Source organism: Scylla paramamosain, unplaced genomic scaffold (assembly GCF_035594125.1).
Source record: "Scylla paramamosain isolate STU-SP2022 unplaced genomic scaffold, ASM3559412v1 Contig23, whole genome shotgun sequence".
NCBI classification, from domain to species: domain Eukaryota; kingdom Metazoa; phylum Arthropoda; class Malacostraca; order Decapoda; family Portunidae; genus Scylla; species Scylla paramamosain.
The window spans coordinates 892,501-912,500 of NW_026973688.1; the positions used below are offsets into that span (position 1 = coordinate 892,501).

At 35.6% G+C, this 20,000-nt stretch overlaps 1 protein-coding gene, 1 long non-coding RNA gene and 2 pseudogenes across 2 annotated transcripts in view; 2 read left to right on the plus strand and 2 right to left on the minus strand.

The window, feature by feature from the left end:
• LOC135097509 (uncharacterized) overlaps window positions 1-1,661 on the plus strand; it is a 3,339-nt gene extending 1,678 nt beyond the window's left edge. Inside the window, exons 2-3 of the mRNA XM_063999453.1 lie at window positions 694-892; window positions 1,001-1,661. Coding sequence (XP_063855523.1) covers window positions 1,072-1,485 — 414 coding nt within the window. The 5' untranslated portion in view covers window positions 694-892; window positions 1,001-1,071 and the 3' untranslated portion in view covers window positions 1,486-1,661. The remainder of the gene's footprint in view (window positions 1-693; window positions 893-1,000) is intronic.
• The window catches only part of LOC135097496 (uncharacterized), a 94,188-nt gene that overhangs the window by 37,459 nt on the left and 36,729 nt on the right, over window positions 1-20,000 (plus strand). The gene's annotated exons all lie outside the window — the stretch shown is intronic.
• LOC135097502 (cytochrome c oxidase subunit 3-like) lies at window positions 12,454-13,307 on the minus strand (annotated as a pseudogene).
• The window catches only part of LOC135097503 (cytochrome c oxidase subunit 1-like), a 4,706-nt pseudogene continuing 657 nt past the window's right edge, over window positions 15,952-20,000 (minus strand).

Genomic DNA, 20,000 nt, shown 5'->3' on the forward strand with positions numbered 1-20,000 from the left:
GAGAGAGAGAGAGAGAGAGAGAGAGAGAGAGAGAGAGAGAGAGAGAGAGATGAAAAAGGTGTATTAAAAGTCAATATTTGGCAGCAAGGTGTTCGATAAAGAGGAAGATCCGTGAGGCGAGGATTTATGAGGGGAGGGAAACACAGGAGGAGGAGGAGGAGGTCATATAGGTAGTCTTCGCAGAATTAGTTAAACATTAATTTTGCGACCACTCTCTCTCTCTCTCTCTCTCTCTCTCTCTCTCTCTCTCTCTCTCTCTCTCTCTCTCTCTCTCTCTCTCTCTCTCTCCCCGCTTTCTTTTCCTTTTTTTTGTGTGTTGGCTTGGCACTCTCCTGATTTTCTAGTCTTTTTTTTTTCTTTTTTACTTTATTAGTTTCTTTTTGGGAGGGGCGTGTTTATGTGGATGTCTATCTGGCTGGCTGGCAGACTGACTGACTGACTGACTGACTGACTGACTGAATGGTTGACTGGCGAGATGGTTTGTTGAGTGACTAATTAGTTGGCTAACAATCTGGATGTTTGACTGACTGACTGACTGACTAGCTTATTGACCTTTTAGCGGCATGTGTGGGTGGTTGCATAACTGACCACGTGAATGACGGGCTGACGCACTATCTGACTGTGTGAGTGAATGTTTGAGTGACTGACCGATACCTGATGCTTTCCTCACCACCGCGTCTCTTGGGTCTGCAGGTCTCCACGAGTTATCGTCACCTCAAGGGTGAGTGGGATGCCGGAGGGGACCTGGACACGGAGGCTGGCAGGTCCGCCGAGGCCAGCAGGAGCCTGGCGCTGGAGGCCAAAGGAGCCAAGTCGCAGCGGAGGTCCAGCGCTGAGGAGGGCAAGGAACGGCACTCGCCCGGGGAACAAGAGAAGCGATAGTCTCCATCAGGTGAGTGGCGGGCGGCCTTCTCTTGGGTGGCGGCGGTGGTGTGACATGTGAGTTGCGTCACGCTGCTCCCTGCGGCGTCATGTTCACTCATTCTTCCTCTCCCAACAGACCCGCGCAGGCCCATCAAGCTGAAGGTGATTCCCCGCAACGTGACCGTAGGGCGCGGCATCGGCTTGCCCATGGGCGGTCCCCTGGCTGCCGCCCGCTCCCCACACGTGCCTTGTGCCCCCTCGCCTGCCTGCACCCGTGCTATCCACACTGCCGTCGTTCACTCCTCGGGAGGCCACACACTTCTCCGTGGCACGCCCGCCTTCCAGCAGGCGCCCACGTCCTTTGCCTCCGTGGCGCTGCGGTATGGGCGGCGGTGCAGCTCCCCACAGACGCCCCAGTTGACCGGCTGTGCCTCCTGCACGGCAGCGTCCCACTCCGCCCAGATCTCTCCTTCGGGCCCCAGGTCCCAGCGCCTCACCTCCAGCAGCGGTGACCACTGGAGTGCCTTTATCAGCAAGAACCACCGCACCCAGAGTGTAGGGGCCGCCGTGCCGGCCGGGGAGATGGACTGGCTGCCCGCGCCGTCACCCTGTTCCAAGTAGAGCTCCTGGTCCTCGGTGTCCACGGACAACGACTCTGGTCCCTCCTGGTGAGTACCCCTGCCCTTTATGTAGTGCCTGCTGGCTAGTACTTCGTCCTTTCCCTAGTACCTTCTGGTGCGTACCTTTGGTCTTTGTGTGACACCTGCTGGTGAGTACCTTTCTCCTTTTTTTTTTAATGTAGGAAGGACACTGGCCAAGGGCAACAAAAATCCAATAAAAAAAAATGCCCACTGAAATGCCAGTCCCATAAAAGGGTCAAAGTGGTACTCAAAAATTCAGGAATAAGTGTCTTGAAACCTCCCTCTTGAAGGAATTCTAGTCATAGGAAGATGGAAATACAGACGCAGGCAGGGAGTTCCAGAGTTTACCAGAGAAAGGGATGAATGATTGAGAATACTGGTTAACTCTTGCGTTAGAGAGGTGGACAAAATAGGGGTGAGAGAAAGAAAAAAGTCTTGTGCAGCGAGGCCGCGGGAGGAGGGGAGGCAAGTTAGCAAGACCAGAAGAGCAGTTAGCATGAAAATCGCGGTAGAAGACAGCTAGAGATGCAACATGGCGGCGATGAGACGGAGGCTGAAGACAGTCAGTTAGAGGAGAGGAGTTGATGAGACGAAAAGCTTTTCATTCCACCAGGTCTAGAAGAGCAGTATGAGTGGAACCCCCCAGTCATGTGAAGCATACTCCATACATGGACGGATAAGGCCCTTGTACAGAGTTAGCAGCTGGGGGTGTTAGAAAAACTGGCGGAGACGTCTCAGAACACCTAACTTCATAGAAGCTGTTTTAGCTAGAGATGAGATGTGAAGTTTCCAGTTCAGATTATAAGTAAAGGACAGACCGAGGATGTTCAGTGTAGAAGAGGGGGACAGTTGAGTGTCATTGAAGAAGAGGGGATAGTTGTCTGGAAGATTGTGTCGAGTTGATAGATGGAGGAATTGAGTTTTTGAGGCATTGAACAATACCAAGTTTGCTCTGCCCCAATCAGAAATTTCAGAAAGATCAGAAGTCAGGCGTTCTGTGGCTTCCCTGCGTGATATGTTTACCTCCTGAAGGGTAGGACGTCTATGAAAAGACGTGGAAAAGTGCAGGGTGGTATCATCAGCATAGGAGTGGATAGGACAAGAAGTTTGGTTTAGAAGATCATTAATGAATAATAAGAAGAGAGTGGGTGACAGGACAGAACCCTGAGGAACACCACTGTTAATAGATTTAGGAGAAGAACAGTGACCGTCTACCACAGCAGCAATAGAACGGTCAGAAAGGAAACTTGAGATGAAGTTACAGAGAGAAGGATAGAAACCATAGGAGGGTAGTTTTGAAATCAAAGTTTTGTGCCAGACTCTATCAAAGGCTTTTGATATGTCCAAGGCAACAGCAAAAGTTTCACCAAAGTCTCTAAAAGAGGACGACCAAGACTCAGTAAGGAAAGCCAGAAGATCACCAGTAGAGCGGCCTTGACGGAACCCATACTGGCGATCAGATAGAAGGTTGTGAAGTGATAGATGTTTAAGAATCTTCCTGTTGAGGATAGATTCAAAAACTTTAGATAAGCAGGAAATTAAAGCAATAGGACGGTAGTTTGAGGGATTAGAGCGGTCACCCTTTTTAGGAACAGATTGAATGTAGGCAAACTTCCAGCAAGAAGGAAAGGTAGATGTTGACAGACAGAGCTGAAAGAGTTTGACTAGGCAAGGTGCAAGCACGGAGGCACAGTTTCGGAGAACAATAGGAGGGACCCCATCAGGTCCATAAGCCTTCCGAGGGTTTAGGCCAGCGAGGGCATGGAAAACATCATTACGAAGAATTTTAATACGTGGCATGAAGTAGTCAGAGGGTGGAGGAGAGGGAGGAACAAGCCCAGAATCGTCCAAGGTAGAGTTTTTAGCAAAGGTTTGAGCAAAGAGTTCAGCTTTAGAAATAGATGTGATAGCAGTGGTGCCATCTGGTTGAAGTAGAGGAGGGAAAGAAGAAGAAGCAAAGTTATTGGAGATATTTTTGGCTAGATGCCAGAAATCACGAGGGGAGTTAGATCTTGAAAGGTTTTGACATTTTCTGTTAATAAAGGAGTTTTTGGCTAGTTGGAGAACAGACTTGGCATGGTTCCGGGCAGAAATATAAAGTGCATGAGATTCTGGTGAAGGAACGCTTAAGTATCTTTTGTGGGCCACCTCTCTATCATGTATAGCACGAGAACAAGCTGTGTTAAACCAAGGTTTAGAAGGTTTAGGACGAGAAAAAGAGTGAGGAATGTACGCCTCCATGTCAGACACTATCACCTCTGTTATGCGCTCAGCACACAAAGACGGGTCTCTGACACGGAAGCAGTAGTCATTCCAAGGAAAATCAGCAAAATACCTCCTCAGGTCTCCCCAACTAGCAGAGGCAAAACGCCAGAGGCACCTTCGCTTAGGGGGATCCTGAAGAGGGATTGGAGCGATAGGACAAGATAAAGATATGAGATTGTGATCGGAGGAGCCCAACGGAGAAGAAAGGGTGACAGCATAAGTAGAAGGATTAGAGGTCAGGAAAAGGTCAAGAATGTTGGGCGTATCTCCAAGACGGTCAGGAATACGAGTAGGGTGTTGCACCAATTGCTCTAGGTCATGGAGGATAGCAAAGTTGTAGGCTAGTTCACCAGGATGGTCAGTGAAGGGAGAGGAAAGCCAAAGCTGGTGGTGAACATTGAAGTCTCCAAGAATGGAGATCTCTGCAAAAGGGAAGAGGGTCAGAATGTGCTCCACTTTGGAAGTTAAGTAGTCAGAGAATTTCTTATAGTCAGAGGAGTTAGGAGAGAGGTATACAGCACAGATAAATTTAGTATGAGAATGACTCTGTAGTCGTAGCCAGATGGTGGAAAACTCGGAAGATTCAAGAGCGTGGGCACGAGAGCAGGTTAAGTCATTGCGCACATAAACGCAGCATCCAGCTTTGGATCGAAAATGAGGATAGAGAAAGTAGGAGGGAACAGAAAAGGGGCTACTGTCAGTTGCCTCAGACACCTGAGTTTCAGTGAGGAAAAGAAGATGAGGTTTAGAAGAGGAGAGGTGGTGTTCTACAGGTTGAAAATTAGATCTTAGACCGCGAATGTTGCAGAAGTTAATGAAGAAAAAGTTGAGGGGGGTGTCAAGACACTTAGGGTCGTCGACAGAAAGACAGTTCGACCTGGGGACATTTATGGTCCCCTCCCCAGATGGGGACTCCGAGGCTGGTGTAGGAGTCGCCATGATTTTAAAATTTTTTGAGTGAAGGGTGTGTGTGTTATTAGGTGCTTGTAGTTTTGTGTGGAGGAAGAGAGTTGTCTTTAGAGGGCAGGCTGTGACTGCCCCCTTGTGTTGTGAGACACAAAGGGAAACGTTCAGTGAGGTCACAGCTGGGTTTAATGATAAGTTCACAGCACCCCCTGAACAGTGCTGCACACCTCACTATGAGTAATTATCGTTTCGGTAGGTGTCTACTGCCTCCTCCGAGTTGTCTACTGCTTAAGTTAAAATGGGTTACGATAAATTTTATTTAGTAGGGAAAATGAATTTAAAGGTTAATTAGAAGGAGGATTTGATTGTAAAGTAAGTTTAACATGCTTGCTAGATGTAAGGTGTAAAGCATGTACATATCGCCCGTCGCTTTCATTATTAAGATGAGACAAGTCGTAACACAGCAGGCTTACTGGAAAGTGAGCCTGGATACGAGAATCAAAGCACAGCTAAAGTTAGTATAGCGTTTCAGTTACGTTGAAAAGGTTTATTATATATTTAAGGCTAGGAGGGACGAGCTTCTTACCACTTACAAAATTAATCAATAGGACAAAAAAAAATAATAATGTTTTTTGGGGGTTAAAAGTAGCTATGAAATTAAAGTGTTCTAATTTAGATTTAGGAGAAAGAAAATTATTTATTTATGTCTTTGATAAAGTACTAGAATATTGAATTTAACGTAAAATTTAAAAAAAATAATGAGTGTATTAGTAGAATGAATATGTAGAATGATTTGAGAAAAATGAAATAAAGAGAATTAATTATAATAAAATAATGGAATAAAAAAGGAACTCGGCAAAGGTTATTTCTTGCCTGCTTATCAAAAACATGTCTTTCTGAGGTTGTTTATGGTGCAGCCTGCTCACTGACAGGAAATGTTCAATAGCCGCGGTGTGTTGACCGTGCAAAGGTACCATTATCATCACTTTGTTAATTGGAAACTTGTAGGAATGGTTGAACAAAGAAAAGTCTGTCTCTTTTATCAAAATTGAATTTAACTTGTAAGTGAAAAGGCTAAGATTTTCTAGAGGGGCGATAAGACCTTATAAAGCTTTATAAACTTAATAATTTTGATGAATTAAAAATAATAAAAATAGACTTAAAAGGTTTATTTGGTTGGGGCGCTAAGGGTATAAATGAAAATAACTGCTATTGTAATTGGACAATTATATGTGATTACAGTTTGTAAGTGATCCTTATATTAAGGATTAGAAGATCAAGTTACTTTAGGGATAACAGCGTAATTTTATTTATTTATTTATTTATTTTATTTTATTTTATTTTATTTATTTATTTATTTATTTATTTATATTTTTTTAGAGAGTCCTTATCAAAAAATAAGTTTGCGACCTTGATGTTGAATCAAAATGTGTTTATAGTGCAGCAGCTATAAAAGAAGGTCTGTGCGACCTTTATTTTTTTACATGATTTAAGTTCAGACCGGCGAGAGTCAGGTCGGTTTCTATCTTCTGGAATTAAAAAAAAAAAAAAAAGTAGTACGGAAGGATTAAGTAATTAAATTTTTTTGTATAATTGAAATACTATTTTGCCAGATAGTATGTGCTGGATTTAGGATCTAGTTAAATAGAATACATGTTATAAATAGTAAAACAACTGAATGTAATTGTTTTGTGTTATTAGTGGAGATTGTAATTTACTTAGTTTTAATTATTTGTGTTTTGGCAGAAATGGCTTTTGTGAAGAGTTATTTGTTAAATATCAATGTTATATTTGCTTCATATTTTTATCGTTACCTTTGAGGTTAATTTGGTTTGCTTCTTGTTTAGCGGAAACTAACCGGACACCTTTTGATTTTACAGAAGGAGAATCAGGGTCAGTTTCGAGGTTCAACACGGAATATAGGAGAGGGGGATTTGCTTTAATTTTTATAGCAGAATATTCAAAAAAATTCTTTTTATAAGAGTTCTTTTCGTTATTGTGTTTTTGGGAAGAAGACCTTGCAGGAAAATATTTATTTAAAGTCTATATTTTTGGCATTCATTTTTGTGTGAGTTCGAGGAAGTTTACCTCGGCTTCGATACGATAAATTGATGTATTTAGCTTGAAAAGGATTTTTTCCAGTTTCTATCAGTTATTTATTGTTTTTTATTGGGGTAAAATCTTTATGTTTTGTATTAAATTTATAAATATAATTAAAATAATATGTTAACACAATCGTTAATAATATTTTTCCTTTTCTGCTACTTTCAAAAGTCTATTTTAAATCAAATAAATGATCATTTTAATAAATTATGTCATCTTATGAGTAGGAGGGGATTGATAATAAAAGAAAATTTAAAAAAATGAGAGTTATAATTTTGCCTGTAAGAACATAGGGTTCTTGAACGGGTCGAGGTCCAATTCAAGTAAGTAGAATCAATACTGAAACCAAAATTCAAAATATAAGTTGATTTAGAGGTTAAAAAGTTAATCTGCGAAAATTTGATGTATGAGCGAAAGGTAAAATTATAATGATTGCTACTGAGGCAACTAGAGCGATTACCCCTCCAAGCTTATTTGTAATAGATCGGAGTGCACATGCGAACAAGAAATATCATTGTGGTTGAATATGGGCAGGAGTAACTAGAGGATTAGCTCTAATAAAGTTATCAGGATCTAACAAATAAGGATTAAGAAGGGACAGAATAAGTAAAAGTGTAAATATAACAATGAATCCAACAATGTCTTTAAATGTAAAATAAGGATGAAAAGGTACTTTCTAACTGTCTTGATACACCTAGGGGGTTATTAGCACCTGATTGATGGAGAAAAAAAATATGAATAATAGTTATAGCGGCAATAATGAAAGGAAGGACGAAATGAAAGGTGAAAAATCGAGTTAGTGTGGCATTATCTACTGAAAATCCTCCTCAGATTTATTGTTCTAAATCTGTACCAATGTAGGGAATAGCTGAAAAAAAAAGATGATTAATAACAGTAGCTCCCCAGAATGACATCTGCCGTCAAGGGAGAACATAACCTAAAAAAAGCTGTTGCTATAACTATAAACAAAATCACTACTCCAACTATTCAAGCATGGAAGATTATATAGAATCCATAATAAATACCTGGTCCAATATGAATATAGAGACAGATAAAGAAAAATGATGCTCCATTGGCATGTATAGTTCGGAGAAGTCAGCCACAGTGTACGTCTCAGCAGACATGGGCTACTCTAGAGAATGCTGGATCAAAGTGAGCAGTGTAATGTATAGCTAAGAATAAACCGGCAGCAATTTGGATGACAAGACACAATCCTAGCAATGATCCATAGTTTCAAAAAGTCGAAATATTTGAAGATAAGGGTATATCAGCTAGAGAGTTGTTGACAATTTTAAATAAAAGGTGACATTTTCAGAGAGGTGTTGTCACTAAGGAGAGAATCGTAAGAGTCCTTTAAATAAATTAGTAATTTTTACCACTACAATTAAGGTTAAGAGTAGGTAAAGGATGATAAATGGTGAAATTTATCAAATTAGAACTACAGATTCATCTAATAATAAAAACATTTCATGATTCTATATTGAGAGATGATAAAGGAGCGTTGGTTACAGCTTCGTTTAGCAAGGGATCTCAGAAAAGAGTAAGTGGAAAAAAATTAAGAGAAGAAGGAGGAAATAAGGAAGGTGGAATAAGAGAATGAGAATGAGGATGACTCATTAGAAGCTAAAGATGTAACATAAATGAATAATACAAGTATACCTCCTAAGAAAATTATAGAGAGAATATATGAGAATCAGTAAGTGTATGTTGTTAATCTGGCTGAAAGAGAAATTTGATGGTTTAAATTAACAAGGTTAAACCTGTAGATAAAGGATGAATTAACTGTGTAAATAATACAGATAAAACTAAAATGAAGGGAATAAAAAGAAAGGTCATATCAAAGAAGAGTTAAATAAATTATTAGTTTTGGGAATTAAAGGTAAAGAAATCTTCTCTTTTTCTCTGAAGTTTTAAGAAAAAAAAATTCATTATTGGTTTACAAGACCAAGGTTTTAAGTTAAACTATTAAAAGTAATGGTAAGTTTTAGAGGTATAATGATTTTTGTTCCTATAGTTATCATTTTTTGTGGGGTTTGAGGGTTCATTACGTGCAATAACCACATGTTAAATTATTTGTTAAGTCTTGAGTTTACAATGCTTGGAGTTTTTTGGCTTATAAGAACGCAGTTGACTTTAGTGGGGAGAGAAATTTATTTTTCTTTATTTCTTTATTTATTTTTTTTTTAACGTTGGCTGCGTGTGAGGGGTCTTTAGGTTTAACTATATTGATTTTAGTAGTACGAAGCCATGGAAATTATGTTTTTAAGAGATTTTATTTATTGGAATGATAAAATTTATAATTCCTTTAATTATATTGATAAAGTGTAATAATGAGTGAAAAACAGTTCAGGTGGATTTATTTATTTATTTATTTTTTGATTTTTGATTAGTATAAGTTATCATTTTTTTTTAATATATGATTTTGATTGGGATTAGATTATATTAGATATAATTTAATTCTATAAAAGATTTAAATTGTTTCTTTAATTGTAATTTCTAGTCAGAACATCAAGAATTTATGTAATTTTAGTGAAAGATTTATCATTAGAAATATTATGTTATTATTTTTTTTTTTAATATTAACTTTTCTTCTGTAGATTATTTAATATTTTATATTAGATTTGAGGCTTCTTTAATTCCAACATTAATTTTTATTCTAGGTTGAGGGTATCAACCTGAGCGTGTACAGGCAGGAATCTATATACTTTTTTTTTATACTTTAGCATTTTCTTTACCTTTATTGGTGTCTGTTTATTATTTAATGACAGGGAGATTAACTATTAGCTTAAGGGTTCCTGTAGAAGGAGTAGATTATTTATATAGATTTTGGTATGTAAGAACTGTTTTGGCATTTTTTGTACACATAAGGTTAGTGTTATGTGGGATTGTAGTTTTTAGTTGATGGGGATTACCTGGAAGTGTAATATTGATAGTTGGACATGGTTTATGTTCCTCTGGTTTACTTTGCTTAGCTAATATAGCTTATGAACGTACTGGAAGACGAACACTGATAGTCAATAAAGGATTTTTAGCATTTATACCTAGAATAGGACTATGATGATTTTTACTAAGAGCAAGGAATATGGCCAGACCACCTTCCTTAAAAGTAGCACCAGAGATTATATTAATTTTAACAGTTTTGAGCTGAAGAAAGATTTCTATTGTAGGACTTAGACTACTATCTTCCTTTTTTTTTTTTTAGTGCAAATTACACTTTATACATATATAGATTGAGGCAGCATGGAGTTTTTATAACTTTATATTCATGTTGTTCAGGAAAAGTTAGAGAGTATCTGAAATTGTTTTTATATTGATTTCCTTTAAATGTAACAATTATAAATAGAGCTTTATTAATAACTTAAATCTTTTAAATAATTAAAAGAGTGATATGGAAAATTTCAATACATGAAATTAGAATAGTGGTTTTATTCAGCTATTTGTGGGACTTTAGCATTGGCAAAAACTGAAAGAGGTATTATAGATGTAACTGAAAGAGAACTTTTTAGGTTAATAAGAAGGGTGGTTGTATTTACTTTGGTTTTAGATTGGATCTCTTTATTATTTATAAGATTTGTGTTTGTAATTTCTGGCAGAGTTCTTTTTTATAGAGGGAGTTATATAGCCGATGATAAGACTTTTAATCGATTTATATATCTTGTTTTGGCTTTCATTCTTTCTATAAGGTTTATAGTATTAAGACATAATTCAATCAGAATTTTATTGGGTTGAGATAGATAAGGATTAGTGACTCATGCCTTAGTAATTTGTTATCAGAATGAAAAGTCTGCAAACGCAGGATTATTAACTATTCTATCAAACAGTTTAGGTGATGTAGCAATTTTACTGAGAACTGGATTAATGAGAAGATTAGGAGGATTAATTTTTTTTGTTTTAAAAGGGATTATATAGACGAGAGATTATTATTATTATTTTTTTTTTTTCTTTTTTTTTTCTTTTTTTTTTATTTATTTCAGCAATAAACAAAAGAGCTCAAATTCCTTTTTGTGCGTGACTGGCGGCTGCTGTAGCGGCTCCAACACCTGTCTCAGCTTTAGTTCATTCTTCAACACTAGTGACTGCTGAGGTTTATTTAATAATTCCATTTAGGGCTGCTTCAGAGGGATCTGTCGTTCAAAGTGTATTGTTGATTACTTCATGTTTGACAATATTTATAGCGGGACTAGGAGCAAATTCTGAGTATGATCTCAAAAAAATGATTGCTTTATCAACATTAAGTCAAGTAGGAGTTATATTAAGAATTTTATATTTAGGTTATATGGATCTGGCTTTTTTTTTTTTTCATTTACTGAGTCTTGCTTTGTTTAAAGCTTTACTTTTTATATGTGCTGGTGTTGTAATTCATAGAGTGGCTGGTTATCAGGATAATCGACTTACGGGAAATTTAGTTAAATTTATGCCTCTGACAGTATCATGCATAACTGTAGCCAACTTAGCTCAAAGCGGATTCCCTTGCATAGCAGGATTTTATTCAAAGGATACAATTTTAGAAGTTGCTTTTATAAGATGAATCAATTTTATTGCATTGTTCTTATATGTGATGGCAACAGGATTGACAGTAATGTACACTTTGCGTTTAATTCTTTATTCTCTTTCAGGAGAATATAATTTGAGATGTATCACTAATCTTTCGGATGAGGAGTTTTTAATAACTAACTCAGTAAGAATTTTAGGATTAGGAGCTATCTTAGGAGGATCGCCATGAAGATGAAGATTGTTTCCAGAATATTAGATCATTTGTTTAAGGACAATAATGAAAATAACAGTATTAGCAGTAAGGATTTTAGGAGGTTTAGTAGGTTATACGAGTATACTAAATCTAACTAGAGTAAATTACACATTAAAAAGAGAAAATAACTATAATTCAGTTGTAATAATAGGATCAATATGGCTTGTACCTTTACTGAGTACTTTAAAATTAAGGGAAAACAGATTGAAGACAGGGTCAGGTTTAGGAAAAGTAGCCGATAAAGCTTGATTGGAGTTTTATGGGGGCCAAGGTTTATATTATTTATTTTCATATATTTTTTGTATATTTTTAATTCTTTACAGTTCAACAATTAAAGTGTTTATAAAAGTATCTGTAATTGTAATTATTATTTTTACAGTTTTAATTATTTAAATTTATATAATTCAAAAAGAATATTGCTGTCTAATAGATAAAATTTAATAAAACCAGTTTACTAAAACACTTTATGAATGCAACTCATATGTCATATAATTTGACTGCGGTCTTAAAGTATTAATCAGATCCTTCTAAAGTTCCCTGTGCTCACTCGTAGTAAAGGCCTAAGAGAAGAATAAGAGAGCTCTAGTAAACAATCAAGAAAATACTTCAGTAATGTTAAAAAAAATTTGATGCTGAAGGTAAAAGTAATGTAATCTCTACATAAAAAAAAAAAAATTACAGCAATTAGAAAAAAAAAAAAATCGAAGCTGAACCTTTAGGATTAAATCCACATTCATAAAAATTTTTTTCTCAGTTAATATTTTTTTTTTATTTGGGATACTAAGGTTATAACAATATAACAAATAATTAAAGTTAGTAAAAATAAACAAATAAAAAGTATTGTAAGAATTATTTTTTGTAGGCGTTCTAGACTTTCTGATTGGATATACTTTATATATTAAAAAAAAAAAAAAAATGGCCTCCTCATCAGTAAATAAAGACGTAAAGGAATAATCAAAGTACCTCAGCAAAGTGTCAGTATGATGCGTCTGCTTCAAATCCAACACGATGATTACATGAAAAGTGACTAAAATATAGACATAAAAAAAATAAATAAATAAATAAATAAAATAATAATAATAATAATAATAATAATAATAATAATAATAATAATAATAATAATAATAATAATAATAAGTAGAAATGAGGTTCCAATAATTCCATGAAGACCATGAAAGCCTGTAGCTACAAGAAAAAAAAAAAGTAGAGCCAAACGCGGAGTCAACAAGTACTTGAAAGCTTGAAGAAGAGTAAAATAAAATCCTAAAACAATTGTAAGGCCTAGTCTTTGAATGGCTTGCCTATGACTAGATTTTATAATAGCATGATGGGCTCAAGTTACGGTAGCTCCTCAAGACAAAAGAATAGTAGTGTTTAATAAGGACATTTCAAATGGGTTGAAAGGTTGAATACCGTAAGGAGGTCAGTTTATCCCAATTTCAATCGTTGGGGCTAATCTACTATGAAAATAAAAGCTCAGGAAAATGAAAAAAAAAGAAAAAAAAGAATAATATTTCTGAGGCAATAAATAAAATTATTCTCCATCGTAAGCCTTTTTCTACTACAGAGGTATGTAGTCCTTGGAATGTACCCTCTCGAGTAACATCATGTCACCTTTGATATATGGTAAGGAGAATAGCAACAAGTCTTAATAACAAAAAAATTATGTTATGTCATTTAACTAAACATATAGTTAATATTATTACCGTAATAGAACCAGTTAAAGGCCGTGGTCTTATATCTTCTAAATGGTAAGGGTAAAAACCGTGAGATGATGTCATTAGTTAATTTCTCTGGTGTAAAGAGTTCGTCAGACAGCAAAAACATTGGATTGAATAATTGCAACAGCTCATTCTAAGGTTAATAATAAAAGTTGAGAAAAAAATAAGAATAGATAAAAGAAATGAGGATGTTATAGATGGTCCAGTATTAGCTAATAAGGTTAAAAGAAGATGGCCTGCAATTATATTAGCTGGTAATCGTACAGCTAAAGTCCCGGGTCGAGTAATGTTTCTGATAGTTTCAATTAAAACTATAAATGGTACAAGGACAGAAGGAGTTCCTTCAGGAACTAAATGAGCGAATATATGTTGAGTGTGGTTAACTCAACCTCTAAGTAGTAAAGTTACTCATGAAGGCAATGAAAGTGTTAAGGTTATTGCTGTGTGTCTAGATCTTGTAAAAATGTAAGGCAGTAAACCTTAAAAATATTATAAAGAACTAAAGAAAACAAAGCAACGAAAAATATAGTTGAACCTAAAGAATAAGAAGTTAGAAGTGCTTTAAATTCTTTGTGTAAAGTACAAATAATTTCGCTTCATCATAGAGATCATCGTGAAGGAGAAGCTCAATAAAGGTAAGGAATAAATAGGAGCTCTACAAAAGTGCAAAATTCAGTTTAATGAAAAGTTGAAGATTCTTAAAGAAGGTAAAAAAAATTGAGAACAAATTAGCTATAATTTTCAAGAGAATTGTAGGATTAGATAAGGCTCAGTGATCTTAGAATATTTTTTTCAAAAGGTATAGAAAAACAAAAATCAAGGATATGAAAATAATTAATGATAACAGAAAAAAAGAGAAATAAAGATAAAGTCGAAGCAAAGGAGCTATTTTAGGCATTAAGAAATATCTTAGGAGATAACTTTAACATGATAAATTAATATTAAAATTTAAGTAATTTCCTGTCACCAGAAGTAGGCGCAATACTATAATAAGTTTAAAAGACCTACACTTACTTTCAGTTATCGGGTGAGTCAGAACATGAAGAAATTCAATTTAGGAAAAATTGTGTTTACACTTTCAATCACAATAGGTATAAATCTATGATTAGCACCACAGAGTTCTGAACCTTGACCATAAAATAATTCTGGACGAGATATTATAAGTCTAGTTTGATTAAGTCAACCAGGAATAGCGTCTGGGACAGTTCAAGAGTGAATGACATCCGCTGCGGTGATTACAATACATATTTGTGTATTTATTGGAAGAACAGTTCGATTATCTGCATGTAAGAGACGAAATCTAGAAAAGTCTAGTTCGTTAGTAGGAGTTATATAAGAATGAAATTCTTCATTAAGAAAGTCAGAGTATTCATAACTTCAATATCATTGATGACCGACAGTTTTAAGAGAAATGGAAGGATTATTAACTTCATCAAGAAGGTACGAGTATAAAAGTCGCAGAGAAGGGAGAGCAATGAATATCAAAATAAATCAATAGTTTGATGTTCTAGTATAAATCGATTAATAAGAGAGTTTCTGAGAAGTGACGCTAAGATATATCCCACAAAGATAATGATTATAATAAGAACAACTATAATGTGATCATGGATAAAGATGAATTGTTCCATTAAAGGGGAAGCTCCGTCTTGAAGGCCTAGAAAAGTTCATGTTGCCATTAAGAAATGTATTTTCTAAAAGAAGAGAAATCTTAGTAATAGCTTAAATCCTATGCATCTTTCTGCCATTTTAGAAGTTAGTAGTAAGTGGAATTCCTATATAAGAGTGATCAGCGGGTGGGTGTGAGTGGTTTCATTCAACTGAAGAGGCAGGAAAGGGGGGAATAGAACAGGACGATTAGAAATTAAAGCTTCTCAAATGATAATTATAAAAATTAATATAGCAACGAGATATACTATAGATCCTTTGGAAGAAACAATATTTCATGTTGCGTAGGCAACATGAAATATTGTTTCTTCCATAGGATATTGTTGCGTAGACAACATGAAATATTGTTTCTTCCATAGGATATTGTTGCGTAGGCAACATGAAGTATTGTTTCTTCCACAGGTTTCTTCCATGAAATATCGGCGGGTAATCAGAGTAATGTGGAGGTATTCCGTTAAGTGCTATGAAATGTTGAGGGAAGAAAGTGATATTTACACCGATGAATATGACAGTAAAGTGGATTCTTATTAATTTAGGGTTAAGTGATAAGCCTTTAAAAAGGTGGAATCACTGTGCAAAAATAGCGAGTACAGCCCCTATAGATAAAACATAATGAAAATGAGCTACAACGTAATAAGTATCATGAACAATAATATCAATTGATGAATTTGCCAGGACAACATTTGTTAAACCTCCAACAGTAAATAAAGAAAATAAAACATAAAGCTCATAATATCGAGGGACTATAGTTAATTTGTGTTCCAAGTAGGGTTCTAAGTCATCTGAAAATTTTAATACTTGTAGGAACAGCAGTAATTGTTGTGGCTGATGTGAAGTAAGCTCGTGTATCAACGACTATACCTTCTGTAAATGTATGGTGAGCTCAAAGGATAAATCTTAAAATTCCAGTAGCCATTATAGCACAGATCATACCTAATGCACCCAATGATTCTTTTTTCTCGAATTCTTGTCTTACAATATGGGAAATTACTCCAAAGGCTGGTAAAATGAGAATATAAACTTCAGGGTGACCAAAAAATCAAAATAGATATTGATATAAAACAGGATCACCACCTCCAGCGGGGTCAAAGAAAGATGTATTAAGATTTCGGTTAGTTAAAATCATAGTGATTGCTCCTGCTGATACAGGTAAGGATGAAAGTAAGAGAATGGCAGTAATAAAAACAGTTCATACAAACAAAGGTATTTGATTTATTCTTATTCCAAAGGATCGTATGTTAATTACATCTGTTATAAAACTAACTGCTCCAAGAATTGAGGACACACCAGCAAGGTGAAGAGAAAAAATACCAAGATCAACTGATGCTCCTGCATGGGCAATAGCTGCTGCTAGAGGAGGCTAAACAGTTCAACCTGTACCAGCTCCTCTTTCCACTATACCTCTTATTAGAAGAAGAGTTAAAGAACGAGGCAAAAGTCAGAATCTTATGTTATTTATACGAGGGAACGCTATATCAGGGGCTCCTTATATAAGAGGGACTAGTCAATTACCAAATCCTCCAGTTATAATTGGTATAACTATGAAGAAGGTTATAACAAAGGCATGGGCGGTAACTACAACATTGTAAATTTGATCGTTGCCAATAAATGTGCCTGGCTGACCTGATTCTGCTCGAATAATTATACTTAACGAGGTTCCTACTATACCAGACCATGCTCCAAAAATGAAATAGTGTACCAATGTCTTTATGATTTGTAGAAAAGAATCATCGTTGCATAATAAGATGGCTGAGAAGTGCAGGCGTTACATTGCAAATCTAAAAACAAGGTAAAAAAAACTTTCTTATTAGGTTCTATAGCAAAATATAAATAATATTAGATTGCAAATCTAAAGATGTGTGGAAACACTGGAATTTAGGATTTTAAAAGATTTTTTTTTGGGGGGGCTTTGAAGGCCATTAGTTTAATATAACTTAAAATCCTACGCTAAATATGGAATAGGAAAACATATTCCAAACATATTAATGAAAGTAACAAAGATTAAGATAGGAGAAAATGTTACCAATGGTTTAATTTTAAGGGAAGTGGTAAATGAAGGAAAAGATAATGGCATTATTGGGAAAAAGAGACGTAGATAGAAATACAGAGTAATAAGACTTAAAAAAAAAAAAGAAGAATTAAAGGAGAGAAAATTATTATTTTAGAAGAGAGTAGTTGAATTATAATTCATTTAGGTGTAAATCCTGAAAAGGGAGGAAGACCTAAAGATAAGAAATTTATTGGTAAAAAAAAAAAAGTTTTAGGGCAATCTTCCTTTTGTTTTCAATTGTTATAACGGAAATTGATGACTGAGTAATAAAGAGTAAAATATTTACAGAGCCTGAAATAAAGAAGATAAAGTAAATGAGTCATATTATATCACTGATTGATATAACAATAAGTATTAAGATATATGGTTAACTGAAGAGAAGGCGATAAGTTTACGTAGTTTTGTAACATTTAAGCCACCTAAGGCTCCAATTAAAGAAGAATTATGTGCTGCTAAAGTAATTAAGGTTACTAAGTTAGAAGAGTAGGTTAAATAGGGAATTAAAAACAAAGGAGTAATTTTTTTGGATTGTTAAGACAATAAAAGCTTGAGGTCAAGACAATCCTTCAATAACTTGCGGAAGCCAAAAATGTAACGGAGCTGAAGCCAAAAATGTAAAGGAGCTGCTCATAATTTTAAAAAGTAAAGATATACTAATTAAAGAATAAGAAAAGTCATTCCAGTATATATATATATATATAGAGAGAGAGAGAGAGAGAGAGAGAGAGAGAGAGAGAGAGAGAGAGAGAGAGAGAGAGAGAGAGAGAGAGAGAGAGAGAGAGAGAGAGAGAGAGAATTAAGATAGTAGATGCTAGAGCTTGAATTAGAAAATATTTAATTGCAGCTTCAGTTAGATACGGGCATAATTTAGTTGCAATGAGAAGAATAAATGAAAAAAGATTTAGTTCCAGCCCGAGTCAAGCCCCAAACCAAGAAGGAGAAGAAATAAATGAAAAAGATACCTGTTAGTAAAGTACAGAAAAATAATAGGTAGGAAACTGGAAATGTCATTAAAAAGAGAAAGGTTGAAGCTTTCATTTACGGGGTATGAGCCCATTAGCTTAGTTAGCTTATCTTTGAGAATATCATTTGTTGGTGTATAGTGCACATAAAGTTTTGATCTTTAAAGAAGCGGTGTAAATTCGCTATAAATAATATAGGTATAAGAAATACATAATTAGCTCTATCAAAGCTACACTTTTAAGTCAGGCACTATATTAACATAAAAACAGATTAAAAATCAAGTAAAAATGCATAAGAAACAAAGTAGTACAAATAAGAAAACGAAAGAAAAAATAAATGAAAGCAAGTGATACATAGGAAAGACTAATTAATATAAGAGGACGAAAATATTAAAGTGACATTTCAAGTTTATATGAATAGAATGTGTATTTCTCTCAGCATTTATGAATATATATATATATATATATATATATATATATATATATATATATATATATATATATATATATATATATATATATATATATATATATATATATATATATATATATATATATATATATATATATATGCATTTATTTTAATTAAATTCATTTATTAAAAAATATATTAGTTAAGAAAACTTATATAATTAAAGATTCGTATATAATATTTATGTTCTTCTCACTCTAATAAAAAGTAATCTCTGCGGTCTCAGGTCCATAAGCCTTCCGAGGGTTTAGGCCAGCAGGGGCATGGAAAACATCATTGCGAAGAATTTTAATAGATGGCATGAAGTAGTCAGAGGGTGGAGGAGAGGGAGGAACAAGCCCAGAATCGTCCAAGGTAGAGTTTTTAGCAAAGGTTTGAGCAAAGAGTTCAGCTTTAGAAATAGATGTGATAGCAGTGGTGCCATCTGGTTGAAATAAAGAAGGGAAAGAAGAAGAAGCAAAGTTATTAGAGATATTTTTGGCTAGATGCCAGATATCATGAGGGGAGTCAGATCTTAAAAGGTTTTGACATATCCTGTTAATGAAGGAGTTTTTGGCTAGTTGGAGAACAGACTTGGCATGGTTCCGGGCAGAAATATAAAGTGCATGAGATTCTGGTGATGGAAGGCCTAAATACTTTGGTGGGTCACCTCTCTATCATGTATAACATGAGAACAGACTGTGTTAAACCAAGGTTTGGAAGGTTTAGGTCGAGAAAAAGAATGAGGAATGTACGCCTCCATGCCAGACACTATCACCTCTGTTATGCGCTCAGCACACAAAGACGGGTCTCTGACACGGAAGCAGTAGTCATTCCAAGAAAACTCAGCAAAATAACCTCCTCAGGTCCTCCAACTAGCAGAGGCAAAACGCCAGAGGCACCTTCGCTTAGGGGGATCCTGAGGAGGGATTGGAGCGATAGGACAAGATACAGATATGAGATTGTGATTGGAGGAGGCCAACGGAGGAGAGAGGGTGACAGCATAAACAGAAGGATTAGAGGTCAGGAAAAGGTCAAGAATGTTGGGTATATCTCCAAGATGGTCAGGGATACGAGTAGGGTGTTGCACCAGTTGCTCTAGGTCGTGGAGGATAGCAAAGTTGAAGGCTAGTGCACCAGGATAGTCAGTGAAGAGGGAGGAAAGCCAAAGCTGGTGGTGAACATTGAAGTCTCCAAGAATGGAGATCTCTGCAAAAGGGAAGAGGGTCAGAATGTGCTCCACTTTGGAAGTTAAGTAGTCAAAGAATTTCTTATAGTCAGAGAAGTTAGGTTAGAGGTATACAGCACAGATAAATTTAGTTTGAGAGTGACTCTGTAGTCGTAGCCAGATGGTGGAAAACTCGGAAGATTCAAGAGCGTGGGCACGAGAGCAGGTTAAGCCATTGCGCACATAAACGCAACATCCGGCTTTGGATCGAAAATGAGGATAGAGAAAGTAGGAGGGAACAGAAAAGGGGCTACTGTCAGTTGCCTCAGACACCTTAGTTTGAGTGAGGAAAAGAAAATGAGGTTTAGAAGAGCAGATGGGATGTTCTACAGATTGGAAATTAGATCTTAGACCGCGAATGTTGCAGAAGTTAATGAAGAAAAATTTGAGGGGGGGT